Genomic DNA, 19,358 nt, shown 5'->3' with positions numbered 1-19,358 from the left:
TTACCTATGCATAATAAACAGCAAATTGTGGAGATCCAGATTTATGTTATTTTGTTCTGCCTGGGATACAAAGTAGAAAGAGTTTCATCTCACCTTCTGTAACCAAGCCAGGGGTCTGTTTCCTTTGCCCTTATTCCAACCACATTCCTGAAGCTGTTTTGAGAGCCCATGTGGCTGTTCCTTTGACTACTGCCCATTTCAGATGTCCAGGAGAGTATCTCACGGGTGGTCAGAAGAAAGCATCCCTTTGATTTGATTTGCAGTTCCCATTTGTGGAAAGCCCTAATTGTTTGTGTGAGGTCTTTGCTGATGTCAAAGGAAAGTTAGCCGAGACAGCTCTTCATGGGCCAAGCCTTCAGGGTACAGGGGCAAAGTACATACCCTACAATAGGTTCCCTCATGGTGGGTCCAACAGACACTTCAGGCTCATTGTCATGGAGGTCCACGTGTTTCTTTGGTAAATGTTGTTTGGATGGAGAATTAGAATTCTGCCACTGGCATGAGGAGCAAGATCCTTTGAAAACAGCCAAAGTAGTTCTGATCTGAATGCTATATGAGCACAGGGGTTTTTTTCCCTGCAGGCTTATTCAAACCACATTGCTCATGTTCTGGGCTGCCAGATGGGCATTCCCTTTACCACCCTTGCTTTCAGGACTGAAACCAGACTTTCAATTTGGGTTGCAGCTCCAATGCCTTAATTACTGAGATAGAATCTTGCCTTCAGGAATGACAGTTGAGAAGATTAATGGGTGGACTGAATCTTTAGAGGCAGATTTCTTGGCAACAAACTTAGTGGAGGCTGTCCAAACATATCACGGTGCATCTTTAGTTTTAAGACCTACACCAGTAGTTATAGTAATAGTATGACTGTGGTGATGGGATATAGTCCTTCTCTTGATTGTTTAGTTGTCTAGAGTTTCTTTTGCTGGTCTTTCACTGAGACTACTCGATTAATGATAGACTGGACATTTTTCTTATTTTCATGATTCCTCAGTAAAATTGTTCATTTAATTCTTGTCTGTCAAACTTTCCTCACAAATAAGATCTGTCCACTCACAAATATACCATACTGGGACAGAGGTCATCACATGTTTGTTTGTTTTTTGCTTTCCTAATTTTGTCAACTACAAAATGATTATTCATATAGACAGACAGACACAGACACACACACACACACACACACACACACACACACACACACACACACACACGTTGGGAGTAGCTGGGATATATATATATACAGACAGATACACAGTCACCAGTGCAGTTCTATTTATTGCTATCTACTGACAAAGTGCTTCTCCAGAACACAGGTGTTTTCAGGCACACATCACTCTGTTGTCTGTGCTATCTATATACATATGTGGTACCAATCAGGTGCCCTTACCTTATCAGGTTTTGCACATGGTACATGTTGTGCACTCAGTCCTAAATTTCACACGGCACCTGCCAGAAGGAGGGTCCAGCTGTCTTTTAGATTTTGCTCATCTAAACACATGTTCTAACACTAACAACCCTGTAAACAGCCTGCTTAGCAAACGTCATAATGAGATTTCACCCCATGGGTCAATAATGACTTGGTGCATGCACAGGGGACTGCCTTTGCTATTTGAAACAGGCTTCTGTTCTGTCCATAGATGTCATGGCAGATGTAAAACCCCAGATTCTTGGTCAGGTCCCCTGGAAATAAAGAATTTAAAAGAAATAAATACATACCTTAAAAGAAATAAATACATAAATAAATACACTGCAAATCAAACATATGTGCAACTCTATCTCTAGTAACAAACCATTACCAAGTTAACAAAACAAAGGACTGTTACAAAGATGAAGCTCTCTTAATAAAACAAAAGACCAATTTTCCTGCTCCTCCATCCCAACCAATACTTTATAGGCCTACTGATGGAGAATGTCCTGATTGACCTGGCAGCTTCCTGTTGATGCTGGTAGGCAACTGCCTCAGACTGTTTTGCAGTCTTCCCTCAGGTCCTACTGAGGCATTCTTCCCTCAGGTCCTACTGAGATACCCTGGTCTTTACCTAGGCTATTTGTGCTCTTCATCCAGTCTTTTCTTTGATGGCAAATACTTCTTGCCTTTAGCTCCTTGGAAGACCTTTGCTGGAAGCTTTCTTCACTTAACAGTATTTGTTCTCCTGGTTAGAGAACTGATTTCTCCACATAAATGAAGCAAATAAATACCAATAAAATAAAATAAAATAAAAACAACACACACACATACAATGTGTCTTGTAAATACAGGTAAATACAGGCTTTCAGTTTTTCGCAACTCTCTCTCTCTCTCTCTCTCTCTCTCTCTCTCTCTCTCACACACACACACACACACACACACACATATATGCTGGCACAGCATTTTGTCATATTTTAAATATATTTAATTACACAATGATCCAAATTGCAAGCACACAAACACCTGCACATACAAGGTCAGGGAACTGTGTACCATTACTGTGATCACTCATGTCATAACAGATCAGATCAAATGTTGGAGAAAGATGTGTATTCAAGCAACTATTTGGAATGCTAAAAGCTGGAAAATAAATTTGACAATGAGGTGTGGAAGGAAAAGAATGGAATACTTATGTGTAGATAATCAGGGATGGAATAAAGCAAGCAGAATTTTTCTCATTCCAGGATTTGAATGGGAAGCAAATTACTTAAAAGTTAGGGCTGAGACTGCATGGCTCAAACATAGACTTTTTCCAGCAAGCAATTAAGAGGGAATCTGGCCAGAGGAAAGTGTGAAGAATGACAGAGGAATATGGTACAAGCAGTCTTCTGGCTTTTCCTCTGGGGAGTGTGGGAGAGAAAAGAAACTTTGGGAAGGATTTTGAACAGAAAGAAGTACCCTTTGCTGTCTCTCCTCCCTTTTCTCAAACTTGCAGCCACTTGGTTCTGGTTTTGATTTTCAAAAATCATGGGGAAGTGCTTGCTACTGCTTGCCTTGTCTATTTTAGCCCTATGAATAGCTGGCCTGGAGGTGTCTCATGAAGGTGAAGCCCTGCAGGTGTGTCTTGCTGTTTCAGGTAACTTTTACAATGGCATTAGCATCTCACAGATAGATGGATAAAGCCCAGTGCAACCAGTTTTTCCCATGAAAACAAAAAGAACCCTGATGCATCCATAGAGAGCCAGGGAGCATGTTCCTGAGGCTGTTCCCATAGCAACCCATTGAAAGGAAAGATGGCTGCTGTGATGGTGAAGGTGTACCTTTAGACTATTGTTCCTTTATTTATTTGACTAGTGTATGTCCACTGACTATGTGAAAGAACCTATGCAATTAAATGTAATAAAACTGTAGTAACTAGTTCCCTGTAGTAACTTCCAGAAATAATACTACCAGTAGACCTTTTAGTACTGGTACAAACAAATATAATGGGAAGGCACAGTAAATATCTTCACAGCTAACTCTACATGCAGTCCTCTATTTCTGAGTAAAAACCCTGTCAAACAGAATTTTTAAACCATTAAACCACGAAGGATTCTTCTTAGAATTAAGTTTAGAGTTCATTAGAGTGTAAATAACCAACTACCCTTTAAAGTACAGTTAAAACTGAAAATGAAACTATATTCTCCCCCCACCCCAAATTCATCTTGGTTTGTGCATATAGTGGAAAGAGTCCTGAGGTGCTGTAGTGGATTGTACATCAGACTTTTTTTGTCAGAAAAGAGACCTCTACTCTGCAAAAGAGTACACAGAATATAGGCCTCAAGTGTCACTTCAAGTATTTATATCTGAAACCGCTGTAGTGTTTTTAGGCTGGAAAAAATATACATCTACATTCTATTTTTCTGTGCATGTTTCCTTTTGAATTGCCATTTGCCCCCTTGTAGTGGGCAAACATCACTTCTGGCTGAAACCCAGAAGTGACATCAGAACAGTGCAGTGACATTCTAGGAATTTTCCCAGTCTCTATTATTTTTACCACAGAGGTCAGGTGAGATCTTAAATCATCACATCACTTCCAGGTTCCTAGTCAGAAGTGAGATCACAGCATTGTGCAATGCTGTTTTGAAGTCTCCACTTCCTAAATGCTCCCACTGCAGTTTGGATCTGAGAGGTCAACCCTAATTTACATAGGTTGAACTGGGAACTTGTTATACTGAAAATGGGTTTTCCATTCTTGGTTTTCCATTCTGCCCTGTATCGACTTCATTAAAGGCTTACATGTACGTATTACTTTCAAGATAGACAGTGTAGGTTAGAACTTGGTGGCAAAGGGATTTCAGATCTTCTGAATCCACTCTAACCACCTGAATGCAAAACACAACAGAGGGCAAGGCCACGTACACATTTAATATGACCCATTCAGCTTGAGGCTAGACAGGTCCTGTGTCACTGAGACAGAGAGACTATTACAGAGGGTGTGTGGACAGAACCCTAAATATATCTCTATTTCACTTGGGAAAAGCACAGGAGCAAAATGGCAAGTGCAAAGCCAGGTCTAGTTCAAAGGCTAAAACAAATTTTTATGTTTCTGTCAGAATGAAAATGAAAGAACGTGACGTATTCTAGTGTGGAACATGCCAGCATTGCTTTTGTGGATTCTAAATAACTCAATGCGGAAAATTAGTAGGCAGCAAATGGAGCAATTCTGAAACTGAAGGGAGTGCTGAAGAATAACAGAGCAAACTTCTTAGGCCTGGAGTTGGGGGTAACAGCCTGCATCAGATCCAGCTTGTATTGATTTTTGAGAACTCAAGACAATGCAAAGAGAGGTTATTGACAGCAACAATTGAGTTGTCGACAAGGGTAGGCTTTAGTCAGTAAGATCAGTCAGCAAGGGTTACTAGACAGGAATGCCTAAAGTAAAGGAATGCCACCGGACCTGTTGGCAGAAGGAGATGGGTGCATAGGAGATGGGTGCATAGGCCTGCCTGTCCTCATTCGTTCATCGTTCAAGTTCCATTGCATGCTGTTTTTCATAGTCTGCATCTAACTTGAGAACTACTTTATGAATATCATTTTGGACTGCCTAGTGGTGTTCAGGTAAAAATTGGGATGGATAGGATATTTCAGCCTTATCAATGGTCTATGAATCACTCAGCCAACAGAGTAAAAAAGAACTGTACAAATGTGTAGGGTCAAAAATCAAGCAGGCAAAAAATATCTCCATCTTGCAAAAGATGACGGACACAGTAAGTCTGATTATATTATATTTTATGGAAAACTTACCTCTGATTTTACAATAATAGCTAACTTTCTCACTTATCTGCAAGCAGCTGGAATTAAACTGATCCACACAAAAAGGACCAGAGCTTCCTTATTCTCTGGTTGACACTGTTCTTGGAAGATAGTTATCTTCAGCACATCCACATTTCACCATTTTTCTTCCTTTCATAGCTTGGCTATTACCTCAGCACAGATTACTCACCAGCGCACCTCTAGTCCCTGTACAGTCTTGTGTGCCTACTGTATATTTCATCTTTAATTGGCCTATTACCTCACTAAAGGGAAGATGTCCAACGCTGAACTTCTTGTGCCTTCCTCATAACTCCTCTTCTCCCTGTTTAATCTGCTTTGATCTCCATCACATTTATTTTTGAAATCACAACCTGAATTTGTTTCCCATCACATTTTGAGCTCTCTCCATTTTCTTTGTGCCCTTCTTCCTCCCCATAAAAATTTAATCAAATATAATCTATTCTTCCTCTGTAATATTAGACTCGCCTTTCATTATGTGTCTGCTCCTAGAAATCAAAGCTGATCTCTTACCACACTATCTCCCTTGCAGCCGCTGCTGTTCAAAACATCAACCTCCTCCACTTTGGCCTTTCCTGCCTTTAGTAAATTCAGCAAGTTTCAATGGCTAAAATGATAAGAATTTAAGAGCCCTACTGGATCAGACAAAGAGCCCATATTGTTCACCATCTAGCCGGTATCCTGTTTCCATCAACAGCCATCCAGATCTAGTTACTGATTGATGATATTTTAAATCTGCCTTTCTCCACACAAGGACTCAAGGCAGATAACAGCAATAATGAAAACCATTATATAACAATCAATTCAATTTGAAAAAAATGCACCAGACTATCAAAATTTATACCCAAAAAAGTGTATCTACATAGCTCAGTTTTGTATAGCCTCCAGAGATCAATAAAGTGGTGTGATCTGGTAGTTTTCCCCCGCATTTGCAGCTGGTATCTTCAGAGGCATGTCACAGTAAGATGTGTTTCTCTCTATGGCACAGTTGAACAAATGCGTTCTTTTGTTTGCTCTGAATCTATTGCTGATAATATCAATCTGGTTCATAGACAACACAACTATTAGAGGTCGGCTGATATATTATCACATTTGGTTCCAGGGGAATTAAAGTTCATGCTCCCTACTTTTGTAATGATTAAGAATAAGGAATGGTTTACATTGGGGTAAAAGATGAAGGAGGAGCCACGTGGCATAGTGGTTAAGTGCTTGCACTGCCACTCACATGGTCAGGAGTTCGAGCCCCCTTTGGGTCAAATATCCTGGCAGCTGGCTCATGGTCAACTCAGCCATCCATCCATTTCTTGGTCGGTAAATTAGTACCTAGCTCATAGCTAGGGGGTAAAGAATAGCCAGGGAAAGCAATGGCAAACTACCCCACAAAGAGGCTTGCCTATAAAATCACTGCTTGCAGTGGGACCCCAGGGTCGAACACAACTGAAGGGGAAGCCTTACCTTTTTTAAAAAGATGAAGAAGAATTGGTTTTTATACCCCACATTCCTCTAAAACAAGTCATCTCAAAGTGGCTTACAATCGATTTCCTCACCACCACCACCCCACCCCCGGCTGCCTCCACACAAAACAGGTACATTGTGAGTGGGGGCCGAGAGAGTATTGAGAGAACTGTGACTGGCCCAAGATTACCCAGCAGTTTTCCTATGAAGGAGTGGGGAATCAAACCCAGTTCTCCAGATTAGAGTCTACTGCTTTTAATCACTACACCAAGCTGGGTAGAATAGAGATGCCAGGTTCTGGTACAATGAGAGTGGGAGAAGAATTATTTTGCTGGATCAGACCATCAGATCTAGCATACTAGGCAATGATAGCCAACTTCATGGAAATTAGCATGCAGGATATGAGGGAGGTAGCCATCCACAGTTATTTTTCCTAGCATAGTGTTTTGATCGTGTGTTCCTGCATGGCAGGAGATTGGACTTGATGGCCCTTGTGGTCTGTTCCAACCAGAGGTGGAATCCAGCAGGTTCTCACAGGTTCCAAGAGTAGGTTACTAATTATTTGTGTGTGCCGAGAGGGGGTTTCTAATTGGTGATTTTGCCACGTGATTTTTGCCTTAGTTACGCCCCTCCTCTCAGCAGTAGCGCGCAGAACTTGAAGCAGTCTAGCAGGAGGTGCAGCAGCGTGCGTGGCAGCCTGCGCCTTCGTGCATTCATTTCCCGCCTAAGGACCAGCGCAGCGGCTGCATCCTTGCCACAGCCCCGCCCAGGAATGCCCGGCCACACCCCCGTCGTGCCCCGCCCAGCCCCACCCAGCCCCATTGGCACTACACCACTGTTTGAATCCCACCATCATGGAAACCTGTTACTAAAATTTTTGGATCCCACCACTGGTTCCAACTCTATGATTCTATGATTCTAGGTAAATAATTTATCTGTCATTTATTTGTGATTCACACGATCCCATGCTTTTAAAACGCTTTGCTCTCTTTGCTCTAGCAACAATTAAACATGTAATGCAATCAACAATAAAACCAAGAGGTAAAGAATAATTAGCTATGTCACTGGCAAGGAAAATCAGCAATAGAAGTAGCAGTAAATTCCACAGCAGTCAAACCAGCAGTAATAAGGATGATGCAAGCATGGATGAATGGTTTTTAAAACCCTCGATTTTTAATGAAAGGCCAGGGGGAATAAAAATGTTTTTGACAGACGTCAAGAATTTATTGTGCACTGGGTGAATTTCTATGGGGAGTCAGTTCCATAAATGAGATCCTGTGTCTCCGGTGCTCGCCAGAAGGTAGAGCACATGTATCGGCACCCCAGAAGCCTATATTATCTATCCCCGTAGTGATCACATCCAAGTCGGATTATTCCAGGGTGCTCTAAAAACCATTCAGAAGCTTCACTTGGTACAAAACACTGCAGTCCGATTGGGACTGGCTTTAGGGATCATATTATCAATTTCTGGAAGTACTTAACTGCTGCTGTACCCTGAGGATTAATCAAGCCTCTGGCCCACAAGCTATGCACAGCTGCACTCTTATTGAGATGCTTCACCAGGCCCCAGTGAACTAGTTGGATGTATCTATTAATGTGGACAGGGATGTCGTATGGAGCCACTGGTCCAACATAGTATCGTTGCAATTCTATACATAGTTATTCCAGTCCAAGCCAATTGACTGGAGCTTTGAACTGGAGTAACTTGGCACAGTATTGTGTTCTATAGGTACCTAGAACTGGATAAAGGCCTATATAGATTGCAAGGGTAATTAGACTTCAAAATAAATAAATAGATAGTTGTAGCCCAGTTGTGTGATTTCCTAACCAGGACAAATGAGACTAAAACATCAACAAGCTTAAATTTTTTTTTATTCAGGCCATTGTGGGAGAGCATATTTAATCTTTCCATCTTATTTATAGAAAACGACACAGAACCGTGCATGGGACTGTATCTTAGTCATGTGTTTGACACATGAGTCTAAGGCTCCTGTAACAAAATATGCATCTAAAAATGTAGCCAGCATGCTTGTTTTCTCTATCCAAGTTATAGATAGTCTGTTGTATTGTCATCGGGTGCTGTTTAAAAGGTGTTGAGTAAGTTTCCACTCAGACTGTTAAATGCCACTGGCATTCAGAGAATCTCTTATGCCTTGTGAAACCAGATCACCTCCTTCCCCCTCCTGGAATGGAAACGCTGGGAGATGCTGCCAAAAAAAAATAATTGAGCAGCCATAATGAAACATGTCATACACATCCTGCTTGTATTATATTTCAGCTACACAAATGGGTTTAAAAGAGATCAGACCTAAACTACGAGGCAGAAATGAAAGAAGGCAATATCTTCAAGAAGGCTGAAGTAATTCATTTTCCTAAACCTCTCAAATGTGGTATCAGTGAAACAGTTACTTAGATGTCACATGTAACATATACCTCTATTTAATATTCCTGCTGACTAAAGGGAGATTGACATGGATGCTCATTATAGTATACCAGTCAAAAACTGCAAATCATGTTTTTTAATTCACATTTTTCCTTTTGCATGGATCCAAGTGGCATGCTTGCCTTCTTCCTCTCTAGTGGATTTTCTCCAGAGGAGGCCCCTGAAGGACACCTGTTAATGTCCTAGGTCATATTTATGTGCCTCCATTTGAACAAATTTATTAGAGGGGTCAGATATATATGGCAGAGAGTCAGTCCATGCCAGTTCAATCAGCAGCTTTTATTCTTAAACTCGTGTATTTAAAAAGAATGGGGGGAAATGAATTTGGTGATAAGATGATAGAAAAATGTATTTTGTTCACTGATTACTGCAACATTGCAGATTGAGATTTCAGGACATTTGAACCTTTTAAAAGGATGAACAATGCTAAAAAGTCACACAGTGAACAGAAATATTTCTGAGCAACAATGGGCTATAATGTTCACTCTGTACAGATGTTACAGTGAACTTGCCTACATCCTGGATATATGTGCATGCATCCATTTTTTTGAAAGGAATAGCCATCATGATTCACTTTAGAAGTGAAACCAGGGACCAGTACATAGATAAACGTGATGTTTAGATCAAATGTTAGCTGTACGGGTGTTGATCATGTTACTCAGTGTACAAGTAAAGAAAAATCAAATGTACACTGTACATGCATTCACTGTAACATAGGGGATAGACTATGGCCCAGAGACAAAGCATCTGCTTGGCATGCAGACGGCCCCAGGTTCAACCCCTGGCATCTCCAGTTGATATGTGATGTGACAGACTCTTCCTTGAGACCATGGGCAGACCGAGGGAAAACTGCAGCCGGGGCACTTGTTTGCCCTGCGCCCCTGCTGCAGCATCACCTGCACCCACCCTGGAACGCCCCCGCCACGCCCCCTCGACAGCCCGGCCACGCCTCTACTGCTGCTCCTCCCGGGGCATTGCACCCCCCCGCCCCATGGGCACAACGCCACTGCTTGAGACTCCAGAGAACTGCTTCAATTAGAGTAGAGTGTATTGCCCTTGATACACTAACAGTCTGACTCAGTATATAGAATGCAGCTTCATGTATTTATTAGCAGTTATCATTTTGTATCTTTTGTTTTTATATGAAGACATTTAAAAAAGAAAATAAATGTATATGGCTTTTGAGATCCCAGTGAGTGGATAACCACGGACCATCACAGCCTCTGTGTTTGGTCCTCTTTATCACTAGATCGGTAGCCTTGCACACAAGGTAACACAAAAGTTACTACTTCTGAAAAATCCAACTTTTTGCTCCTGAACTTTTTGCTCGCTGCTGAACTTTTTGGTCGCTGCTTACCTTCCAGCTCTCATCTCATACCAAGGGTATTTTGGTCACATATCTATAAGAAAACCATAGTGGCAAATTTTGAGACCCAATCCCCAGACAAATTATTCTGTAAACAGTTCTCAACATAACTCTGTACTAGTAGATCTGTTGACATTTTTTAAAATATTTATTTATACTTTAGATTTTTTGGCCGCCATCCCCCAAAGGGCTCAGGAAGGAGTACAACATAATACGAGGTTGCACTGATTCTGTATTTACCCTGCTTGCACATGCATATACCTGTTTGTAAGTGACAGCCAACAAACTAGGGATCAATCCCTGGACAGATGTAGGGTTTCAAACCTGTTTGATGTACCGTACATATGAGTTAAATGTAAAGTGAGATACTATGTATGCTACGTAAGTGTACATATGTTCACCATAACTTGTGAACACAGCTTCTGTGAAGGGGTGTGCCTAAGCGTGATTGCATTATATCCTAGCTGGCTAAGCTAGCCACAAATGGTGGCAAAAGAGAAGCAAGTTAGCTGTAAGGGAGGCAAAAAAGAATTATGAGGAACGCATGGCTGCGAACATCAAGACCAGCAACAAACAGTTCTTCAAGTACATCAAAGGCAGGAAGCCAGCAAGGGAAGCAGTAGGCCCGTTAGATGACAAAGGAACAAAGGGTGTGCTAAAAGATGGCAGGGAGATTGCAGAGAAGCTGAATGAATTATTTGCATCCGTCTTCACCCAAGAGGACGTGAGGAACATTCCTGCACCTGAACCAAGCTTCTTAGGAGACGAATCGGAGGAACTAGCGAAGATAGTGGTAGAGCAAAGGAAAGAAGTTCTGGCAGCCATTGATAAACTAAATGTTGCACCAAATCCCCTGGCCCAGATTGCATTGCACCCAAGAGTGCTTAAAGAAAAGGCTCAAGCATACGAAATTGCTGATCTTCTCACTTTAATATGCAACTTATCCCTGAGAATCCAGGCTCCATCCCTGAAGACTGGAAGATGGGCTTTCAATGTCACACCAATCTTTTAAGAAAGGATCTAGGGGGGGACCCGAGAAAATTACAGGCCAAGTCAGTTTGACATCTGTTCCCTGGTAAATTAGTAGAGATCTATCATTAAAAGATAAAATTATACAAACATGTAGAAAAAGCAAGACCACCTGCTGGAGAAAGGAGTCAGCATGGCTTTTGCAGAGGAGCAAAATCCCTGTCTTACAAACTTACTAGAAGGTTGCTTTGAGGGGGTGTAAACAGGCATGTGGACAGAGGAGTGAACCCGGTGGACATTGTCTACTTGGATTTCCAAAAGGCTTTTTGACAAAGTTCCCTCACCAGAGACTATTGAGAAAAAAACATAGCAATGGAAGGGAATAAGAGGAAGTCCTCCTATGGATTAAAAAACTGGTTGAGAAACAGGAAACAAAAGGGAGGTGGGTATGCTAAATGGGAAGTTCTCACAATGGAGAGATGTCGGGAGTGGTGTCCCCCAAGGATCCGCTTTTGGGACCATGTGCTCTTTAATCCTATTCATAAAATGACCTGGAAGTAGGAGGTGAGCATTAATGGTGGCTGCAAGTTTGCAGATGATACCAAATTATGTAGGGATTGAATTTGAGAACCACAAAGGATTGCTTGAAGAGCTCCAAAGCCGGACCTTGATAAATTAGGTGAGTGGGCTCAGAAATGGCAAATGCACAGTTCAATGTAGCAAAATGTAAAAGTGATGCACATAGAGGGCAAAAAATCCAAACTTCACATACACGCTTCACAGGGGGTCAGTGCTATCAGTCACAGACCAGGAAAGAAGGATTTAGGCGCTCTTAAGTTGATAGTTCCATGGGAATGTCAACTCAATGCATGGCAGCTGTGAAAAAGGCAAACTCTATGCTGGGGATCATTAGAAAAGGAATCTGAGAATAAAACTGCAAAGAATTGTCATGCCCTCTTTATATAAAAGCAGTGTGAATGCATGACCGCGACTTGGAGTACTGTCAGGTCCAGTCTCTGGTTGCAGCGATCCTCAAAAAGGATATTGAGGAGATAGAAAAAGTGCAGAGAAGGGCAACAAGGATGATTGAGGGACTGGAGCACCTTCCCTATGAGGAGAGGCTGCAGCGTTTGGGACTCTTTAGTTTGGAGAGGAGGCGGCTGAGGGGGGATATGATTGAAGTCTACAAAATTATGCATGGGGTAGAAAATGTTGACAGAGAGAAATTTTTCTCTCTTTCTCACAATACTAGAACCAGGGGGCATTCATTGAAAATGCTGGGGGAAGAATTAGAACTAATAAAAGGAAACACTTCTTCACGCGAGCGATGTGATTGGTGTTTGGAATATGCTGCCACAGGAGGTGGTGATGGCCACTAACCTGGATAGCTTTGGGACCAGTGCTCTTTAACCTATTCATAAATGACCTGGAAGTAGTGGGTGGGTGGCGTGTGGTGGCTCAAGATTCTGCAGATGATACCAGAATTATGTAGGGATTGGTGAGAACCACAAAGGATTGAAAGAAGAGCTCCAAGCGGACCTTGATCGAAATTAGGTGAGAGTGGGCTCCAGGAAAATGGCAAATGCAGTTCAATGTAGCAAAATGTAAGAAAGTGATGCACATAGGGGCAAAAAATCCAAACTTCACATATACATGCATACAGGGGTCCAGTGCTTATCAGTCACAGACCAGGAAAGGGATTTAGGCGTCTTAGTTGATAGTTCCATGGGAATGTCAACTCAATGCATGGCAGCTGTGAAAAAGGCAAACTCTATGCTGGGGATCATTAGAAAAGGAATTGAGAATAAAACTGCAAAGATTGTCATGCCCTTATATAAAGCAGTGCGATGCTGACATTAGCGACTTGGAGTACTAGTGTCCAGTTCTGGTAAAAGCATACACATCTCAAAAAAGGGATATTGAGGGGAGATAGAAAAAGTGCAGAGAAGGCAACAAGGATGATTGAGGGACTGGAGCACCTTCCCTATGAGGAGAGGCTGCAGCGTTTGGGACTCTTTAGTTTGGAGAGGAGGCGGCTGAGGGGGGATATGATTGAAGTCTACAAAATTATGCATGGGGTAGAAAATGTTGACCGAGAGAAATTTTTCTCTCTTTCTCACAATACTAGAACCAGGGGGCATCCATTGAAAATGCTGGGGGGAAGAATTAGAACTAATAAAAGGAAACACTTCTTCACGCAACGTGTGATTGGTGTTTGGAATATGCTGCCACTGGAGGTGGTGATGGCTACTAACCTGGATAGCTTTGGGACCAGTGCTCTTTAACCTATTCATAAATGACCTGGAAGTAGGGGTGGGTAGCGTGGTGGCCAAGTTTGCAGATGATACCAAATTATGTAGGGTGGTGAGAACCACAAAGGATTGCGAAGAGCTCCAAGCGGACCTTGATAAATTAGGTGAGTGGGCTCAGAAATGGCAAATGCAGTTCAATGTAGCAAAATGTAAAGTGATGCACATAGGGGCAAAAAATCCAAACTTCACATACACGCTACAGGGGTCAGTGCTATCAGTCACAGACCAGGAAAAGGATTTAGGCGTCTTAGTTGATAGTTCCATGGGAATGTCAACTCAATGCATGGCAGCTGTAAAAAAGGCAAACTCTATGCTGGGGATCATTAGAAAAGGAATTGAGAATAAAACTGCAAAGATTGTCATGCCCTTATATAAAGCAGTGGTGCGACCGCACTTGGAGTACTGTGTCCAGTTCTGGTCGCCACATCTCAAAAAGGATATTGAGGAGATAGAAAAAGTGCAGAGAAGGGCAACAAGGATGATTGAGGGACTGGAGCACCTTCCCTATGAGGAGAGGCTGCAGCGTTTGGGACTCTTTAGTTTGGAGAGGAGGCGGCTGAGAGGGGATATGATTGAAGTCTACAAAATTATGCATGGGATGGAAAATGTTGACCGAGAGAAATTTTTCTCTCTTTCTCACAATACTAGAACCAGGGGGCATCCATTGAAAATGCTGGGGGGAAGAATTAGAACTAATAAAAGGAAACACTTCTTCACGCAACGTGTGATTGGTGTTTGGAATATGCTGCCACTGGAGGTGGTGATGGCTACTAACCTGGATAGCTTTAAAAGGGGCTTGGACAGATTTATGGAGGAGAAGTCGATTTATGGCTACCAATCTTGATCCTCCTTGATCTGAGATTGCAAATGCCTTAACAGACCAGGTGATCGGGAGCAACAGCCGCAGAAGTCCATTGCGTTCACATCCTACATGTGAGCTCCCAAAGGCACCTGGTGGGCCACTGCGAGTAGCAGAGAGCTGGACTAGATGGACTTTGGTCTGATCCAGCTGGCTTGTTCTTATGTTCTTATGTTCTTTGCAGCACATGACAAGTCCGGCAGAACATTGTTCTTTGCTTTATACCTAAGGAGCTGGAAAATCCACTGGGCTCTTTTTTTGCTCTTTGGCAACCACCCGGGCAGCTTTTTCAAGGGAAAGAATAGCATTGATCGGGAAGAGAAGTCATCCTTTAATCTTTTCCCCCTGCCCTTTTCCCCCCGAAAAAAGTATCTCTGAGGTTCTTTTACTCCACTTGGGGAAAATATGAGAATATGCATCTATACCATCAGGTATGCCTTATGTCCAGTATTCCTCAACGCGTATTTTAGGCTACCGAGCAGGCTTCATTTTGTTTTAAGTGCACCTTATCTGACCCTGACTAGCAGCCACATATGATGGCTTCAACGTGATTACTGCTTTATTATCTTAATGTGACATCATTGGCCATCTGGCTGTTTTGAAATGGGAAGGAGCCTCTAATCCTGTGCTGTAATGGTAACTAAGAAGTATACTAGCAAATCCCTTAGATGTTTGCAGGTTTTGTTTTTGAAAATGACAGCCCTTTTTCTTCTTTGCATGGGTTCTCTTTGCTTGCGCCTATAAAATGCTTTTTACTAATTCTGTGCCTTTCCTTTAATTTTGCCTCATTTTATATCTTATTGATTTTTGTATACATATTTTAATGTACTGTCGAAGGCTTTCACGGCCAGATTCAACTGGTTGTGGTGGGTTTTCCAGGCTGTTTGACTGTGGTCTGGTAGATCTTGTTCCTAACATTTCGCCTGCATCTGTGTCTGGCATTTTCAGAGGTGTGTCACAGAGGGAAGTCTGTTACACACAGAGGTCTGGTTGTCTGTCCAGTCGTATGGAGCCACTGGACACAGTGTGTAACAGATTTCCCTCTGTGATAACCTCTGAAGATGCCAGACACAGATGCAGGCGAAATGTTAGATCTACCAGACCACAGCCACACAGTCTGCAAAACCCACAACAACCAGTATACATGTTTTGTTGCTTATTTATATGTTGTGTTATTTATGCATTGTGTGATTTTTACATATTGGGTATGCATTTATCTAGATGACCTGGTATCTCCAGTTTAAAAGATCATATAATGGGGTGATGTGAAAGACCTCTGTCTGAGAGCCTCTTCAATTTCAAGTCAAAGTAGATAATAGTGACCTTGGTAGGCCAACAGTGTGAGGCAGCTTCATGTGTCAGCTGGTGCAAAAAAGCAAGATCAGGCATTTTGATTTCTACAAGTGGGTCAGTCACAAAGAGTTAATCAGCATCTCATTTTATCCTCCCTGACTGTTTCCTAGGACGTAAAGCAGTATGGTATAGCCTGATATCATCAGATCTTGGCTGGTAAGCAGGGACATACTTGGAAGGGAGACCACCAAGGAAGGTTCTGCTGAGGAAGGCAATGGCATATCACCTCTGCTTCTTACTTGCCTTGAAGTTGCCATGAAGTTGCCATATGCAAAAGTGCTCTATTTCTTCTTTCCTCTTTTCTGAAAACACCATAGCTTGTCCCCTTTTCCTGCTTGCATCTCTCATTCTTACACACCAGTCAACCTACCTTTCTCTTCTTGCCTCTTCAATTTTCCTTCCTTCTCTATTTTAATAGTCTCTCCCTGACAAAGTCTGACCAAGGTCCACAGTGCTGGTTATAGGCCAGGCCCACTTTTGTAGTGGAGAATCCACAAGGACTTGTGAAGGGCACCTCAGTTTCCCTGTCGGCCTTTCCTCACACCAGTTCCACCTTCCCTCCTTTTACTGACAGTACTTGCAATACTGTGTGGTTGCCTATGGACATCCACAGAGGGTATTTGTTTGTTAAAGCTACAGCAGAGGCTTTATTGGGGGGGGGGGGAATGGTGCCTGGGGACAACACCTGCTCCAGGTGCCCCCCTCCCTTGGGAGGGGGGCTTGGGGGTGTGGCTCGGACAGCTCAGATGGGCACCCCAGAGGCAGGCCAGCTCCTGGGCCGCACGCTAATGAGCCCCAGGTAAAAATGTACTAACAAGCTAATAATATGGAAAGGATATGCTAAATGTGAAATAAGTTGAGCACTTCATGCTAGAATATTGCCTCCTGGTTCTGATTTACTTGTGTAGTAGTTTCCACAAGCAGGCAATCGCAGAATACGTAGGGTTGCCAGGCACGAAGCGAAGGTGGGCAATTCTCTGTTACACCCAAGTACCTGCTGCCAATCAATATGGAGGTGGGAAAACAGCAAAATGGGGTTACTGATGCCATGATGTTATTTCACAATACTCTAGGAATTCCAACAGTCTCTATGGTCTTGACTATGGATAATTGTGGGTGTTGGAGAGCTGTAGTGTGACTTCCAGTTTTTCATCTAGAAGTGATAATGTTTTCCAGGGCTCAGTCCCTGTAAATTTCTAGTGACAGTCCTCAAATTTCAATTTGTGCCCTGTGAATTAAAACACAAATCTTTATTGTTCAAATTGCCACTCTGAGTCTGTGAATGATCCCACAACCCTGAGACTTTAGACCAAAGCTTGAAATCCTGGCAGCCCTAATCACAGTTAAGATGACAAAGGAGTTCCCTGGGTAGGGTGACACTGTGGCTCCTAAGCATTTTAGTGTTGTTCTAGTTTCTGTGAAGGGCAATATTGATAAAGGCGCTTTCCCCACTTCAAAAGTGAAAGTGGAGGGGACCCCTGCTCCGTGTTCAGCGCGCGGTTTCAAAAAGGTGTACTTCCAACCAGGATCCGAAATGACGCACGCTGAGGGGTGGGAGGAGCGGCAGAATCGGGGTGACCGGGTTGTCGCTGCATTGTCACTGCTGATGTAGTGGGGAGTGCTGCAGGAACCCAGGGTATTTGCTGTGAGGAGTGTGCATCTAATGGTGGGTGGGGAATCGACCGTAGTTAAGAACTCAGTGTCTCCACATGGGTTGGGTCCTCTAAGGGTACCTTGGCCAATTGGAAAGAATCACCCCTACAGTATCTTCCATATTGCCAACAATACCTAAGCCTTGCAAAAGTATGGTGGTCATGGTAGGCTGTTTGTGTCCTCTGCATTCTCCTCCTTTCCCCAGATAATAGTTAAGAGTTTTCCAGTCTATTGCAGCAGCCATCCAAGCTGGGTAACCAGTTTATGCCTTCAAGTTCCTTACTGTGTAAAATGAAATGAAAGTGGCATGCTTTGCTCAGTGAAGAAGAGCAGAGATAAGATGAAAAGCAGAGTGAGGGCGGTGGGAGACCAAAAGGAGAAAAAGGCTGAAACTGAGTCTCTAACTGCAAGCAACAGCAGCAGACTTTTTAAATGTAAACCCATGTTGGCCCCAAATATATATGAAGCAGGGGTGGGGTCTAATTTTGAATGCAAAAAAGGAACACATGGTGGAACACTAACCCATTCCCTTGGCAGCCTACTTCTTCTTTGCCTCTTTGTCCAGGAGCTCTTCTTGCCTGAGCTCAGAAAACTCTCCCGTCCCATTTATCACTTGACACCAGAGTGAAATAGTCTTGGGTTTAAACAAATGGATCTGTCACCTAGTGCTGAGCAGAAAGAGGGGTGGGAGTGAAAAAGAGGGGGGCAACAGAGCTGGGAGCGTAGAAACACCTTTAATGGTGCAGACAGTACTGGGCAGGTTCCCTGCAGGGCCAACCTTAAAAATTCTGTAAACAAATAAAAGAGAGAAGACACTAAAGTCTGCAGAGAGGAGACAAAAGGTAACAGAGAGGTGGGGCTGCAGAAAAACCTGGGGAGATTCAAAGAGAGGGGAGAAAGCAGCAGATTAAAAAGAAAATGTTGAAATGGAATTGTAGCAAAGGATGTTCTTCTGCTATTAGTACAATAGTAATTAAAAATGTGGTGTTTAAAGCGATTTGAGTTGTGGATCCCAGATTTGACATGTCCTGAAATGGAATAGGTGGTTTTCTTATTAATCCTTTGGGGGGGGGGGGGGGGCTCTCCTAGGTCTCCGTCCTAAGAGAACGCTGCGCTTAGTTCTGTGGACTGGAGAAGAGCAAGGCGGAGTAGGAGCTAAACAGTACTACAAGATGCACAAGGTAAGCAATCCGACAGACTGCAGCTGCCTCTAGTGAGTACCTTCTCCATACTTCAATTTTTTGGTTCTGTCCTAAAATGAAAGGGAATGAGCAAACTTGTAAATAAGCCATGGCCCATGTGATGGTTGTTTCGGCCCAGAATCAGAGCTAGAGTTGTCGAAGGCTTTCAGAGCTAGAGTTGTCAGTTCCTGGAGATTTGAGGTCAGAGCCTGGGAAGGACAGGGTTTAAGAACAGAAGGAGAGCTGTGCTGGATCAGGTTTATCTAGTCCAACATCCTGCCTCATGCAGTGGCCTACCAGTTCCTCAGGGCATAGAGACCACTAGACTACTTACCCCTAGTTCCAGATTATTTATGAATGATTAAATAGTACCGGCCCCAATGTCAACCCTTGTACAACCCCACTGCTTAATTTTCTCCATTCTAAGAACAGTGCATCTGGTCTTACTATTTGTTTTCTGTCATTTAAGCTAGATTCTGTCTTTGCAAAGGGGCAGGGAGCCAGATCGGGAGAGTTCTCCATAGGCACCCTAACCTTTTTTCCTCT

General features: G+C 42.8%; 1 protein-coding gene across 2 annotated transcripts in view; it reads left to right on the top strand.

Moving 5' to 3' along the window:
• Positions 1-19,358, top strand: part of CPQ (carboxypeptidase Q) — a 192,654-nt gene that overhangs the window by 117,098 nt on the left and 56,198 nt on the right. For both annotated transcript variants that reach the window (XM_048508632.1, XM_048508631.1), the window contains exon 6: positions 18,721-18,812. In XM_048508632.1, the coding sequence (XP_048364589.1) occupies positions 18,721-18,812 (92 nt within the window). The remainder of the gene's footprint in view (positions 1-18,720; positions 18,813-19,358) is intronic.

The sequence above is a fragment of the Sphaerodactylus townsendi genome, linkage group LG09 (genome assembly GCF_021028975.2).
Source record: "Sphaerodactylus townsendi isolate TG3544 linkage group LG09, MPM_Stown_v2.3, whole genome shotgun sequence".
NCBI classification, from domain to species: Eukaryota; Metazoa; Chordata; class Lepidosauria; order Squamata; family Sphaerodactylidae; genus Sphaerodactylus; species Sphaerodactylus townsendi.
The sequence above is the reverse complement of the archived record's forward strand: the minus strand, read 5'-3'. Positions and strand labels throughout refer to the sequence as shown.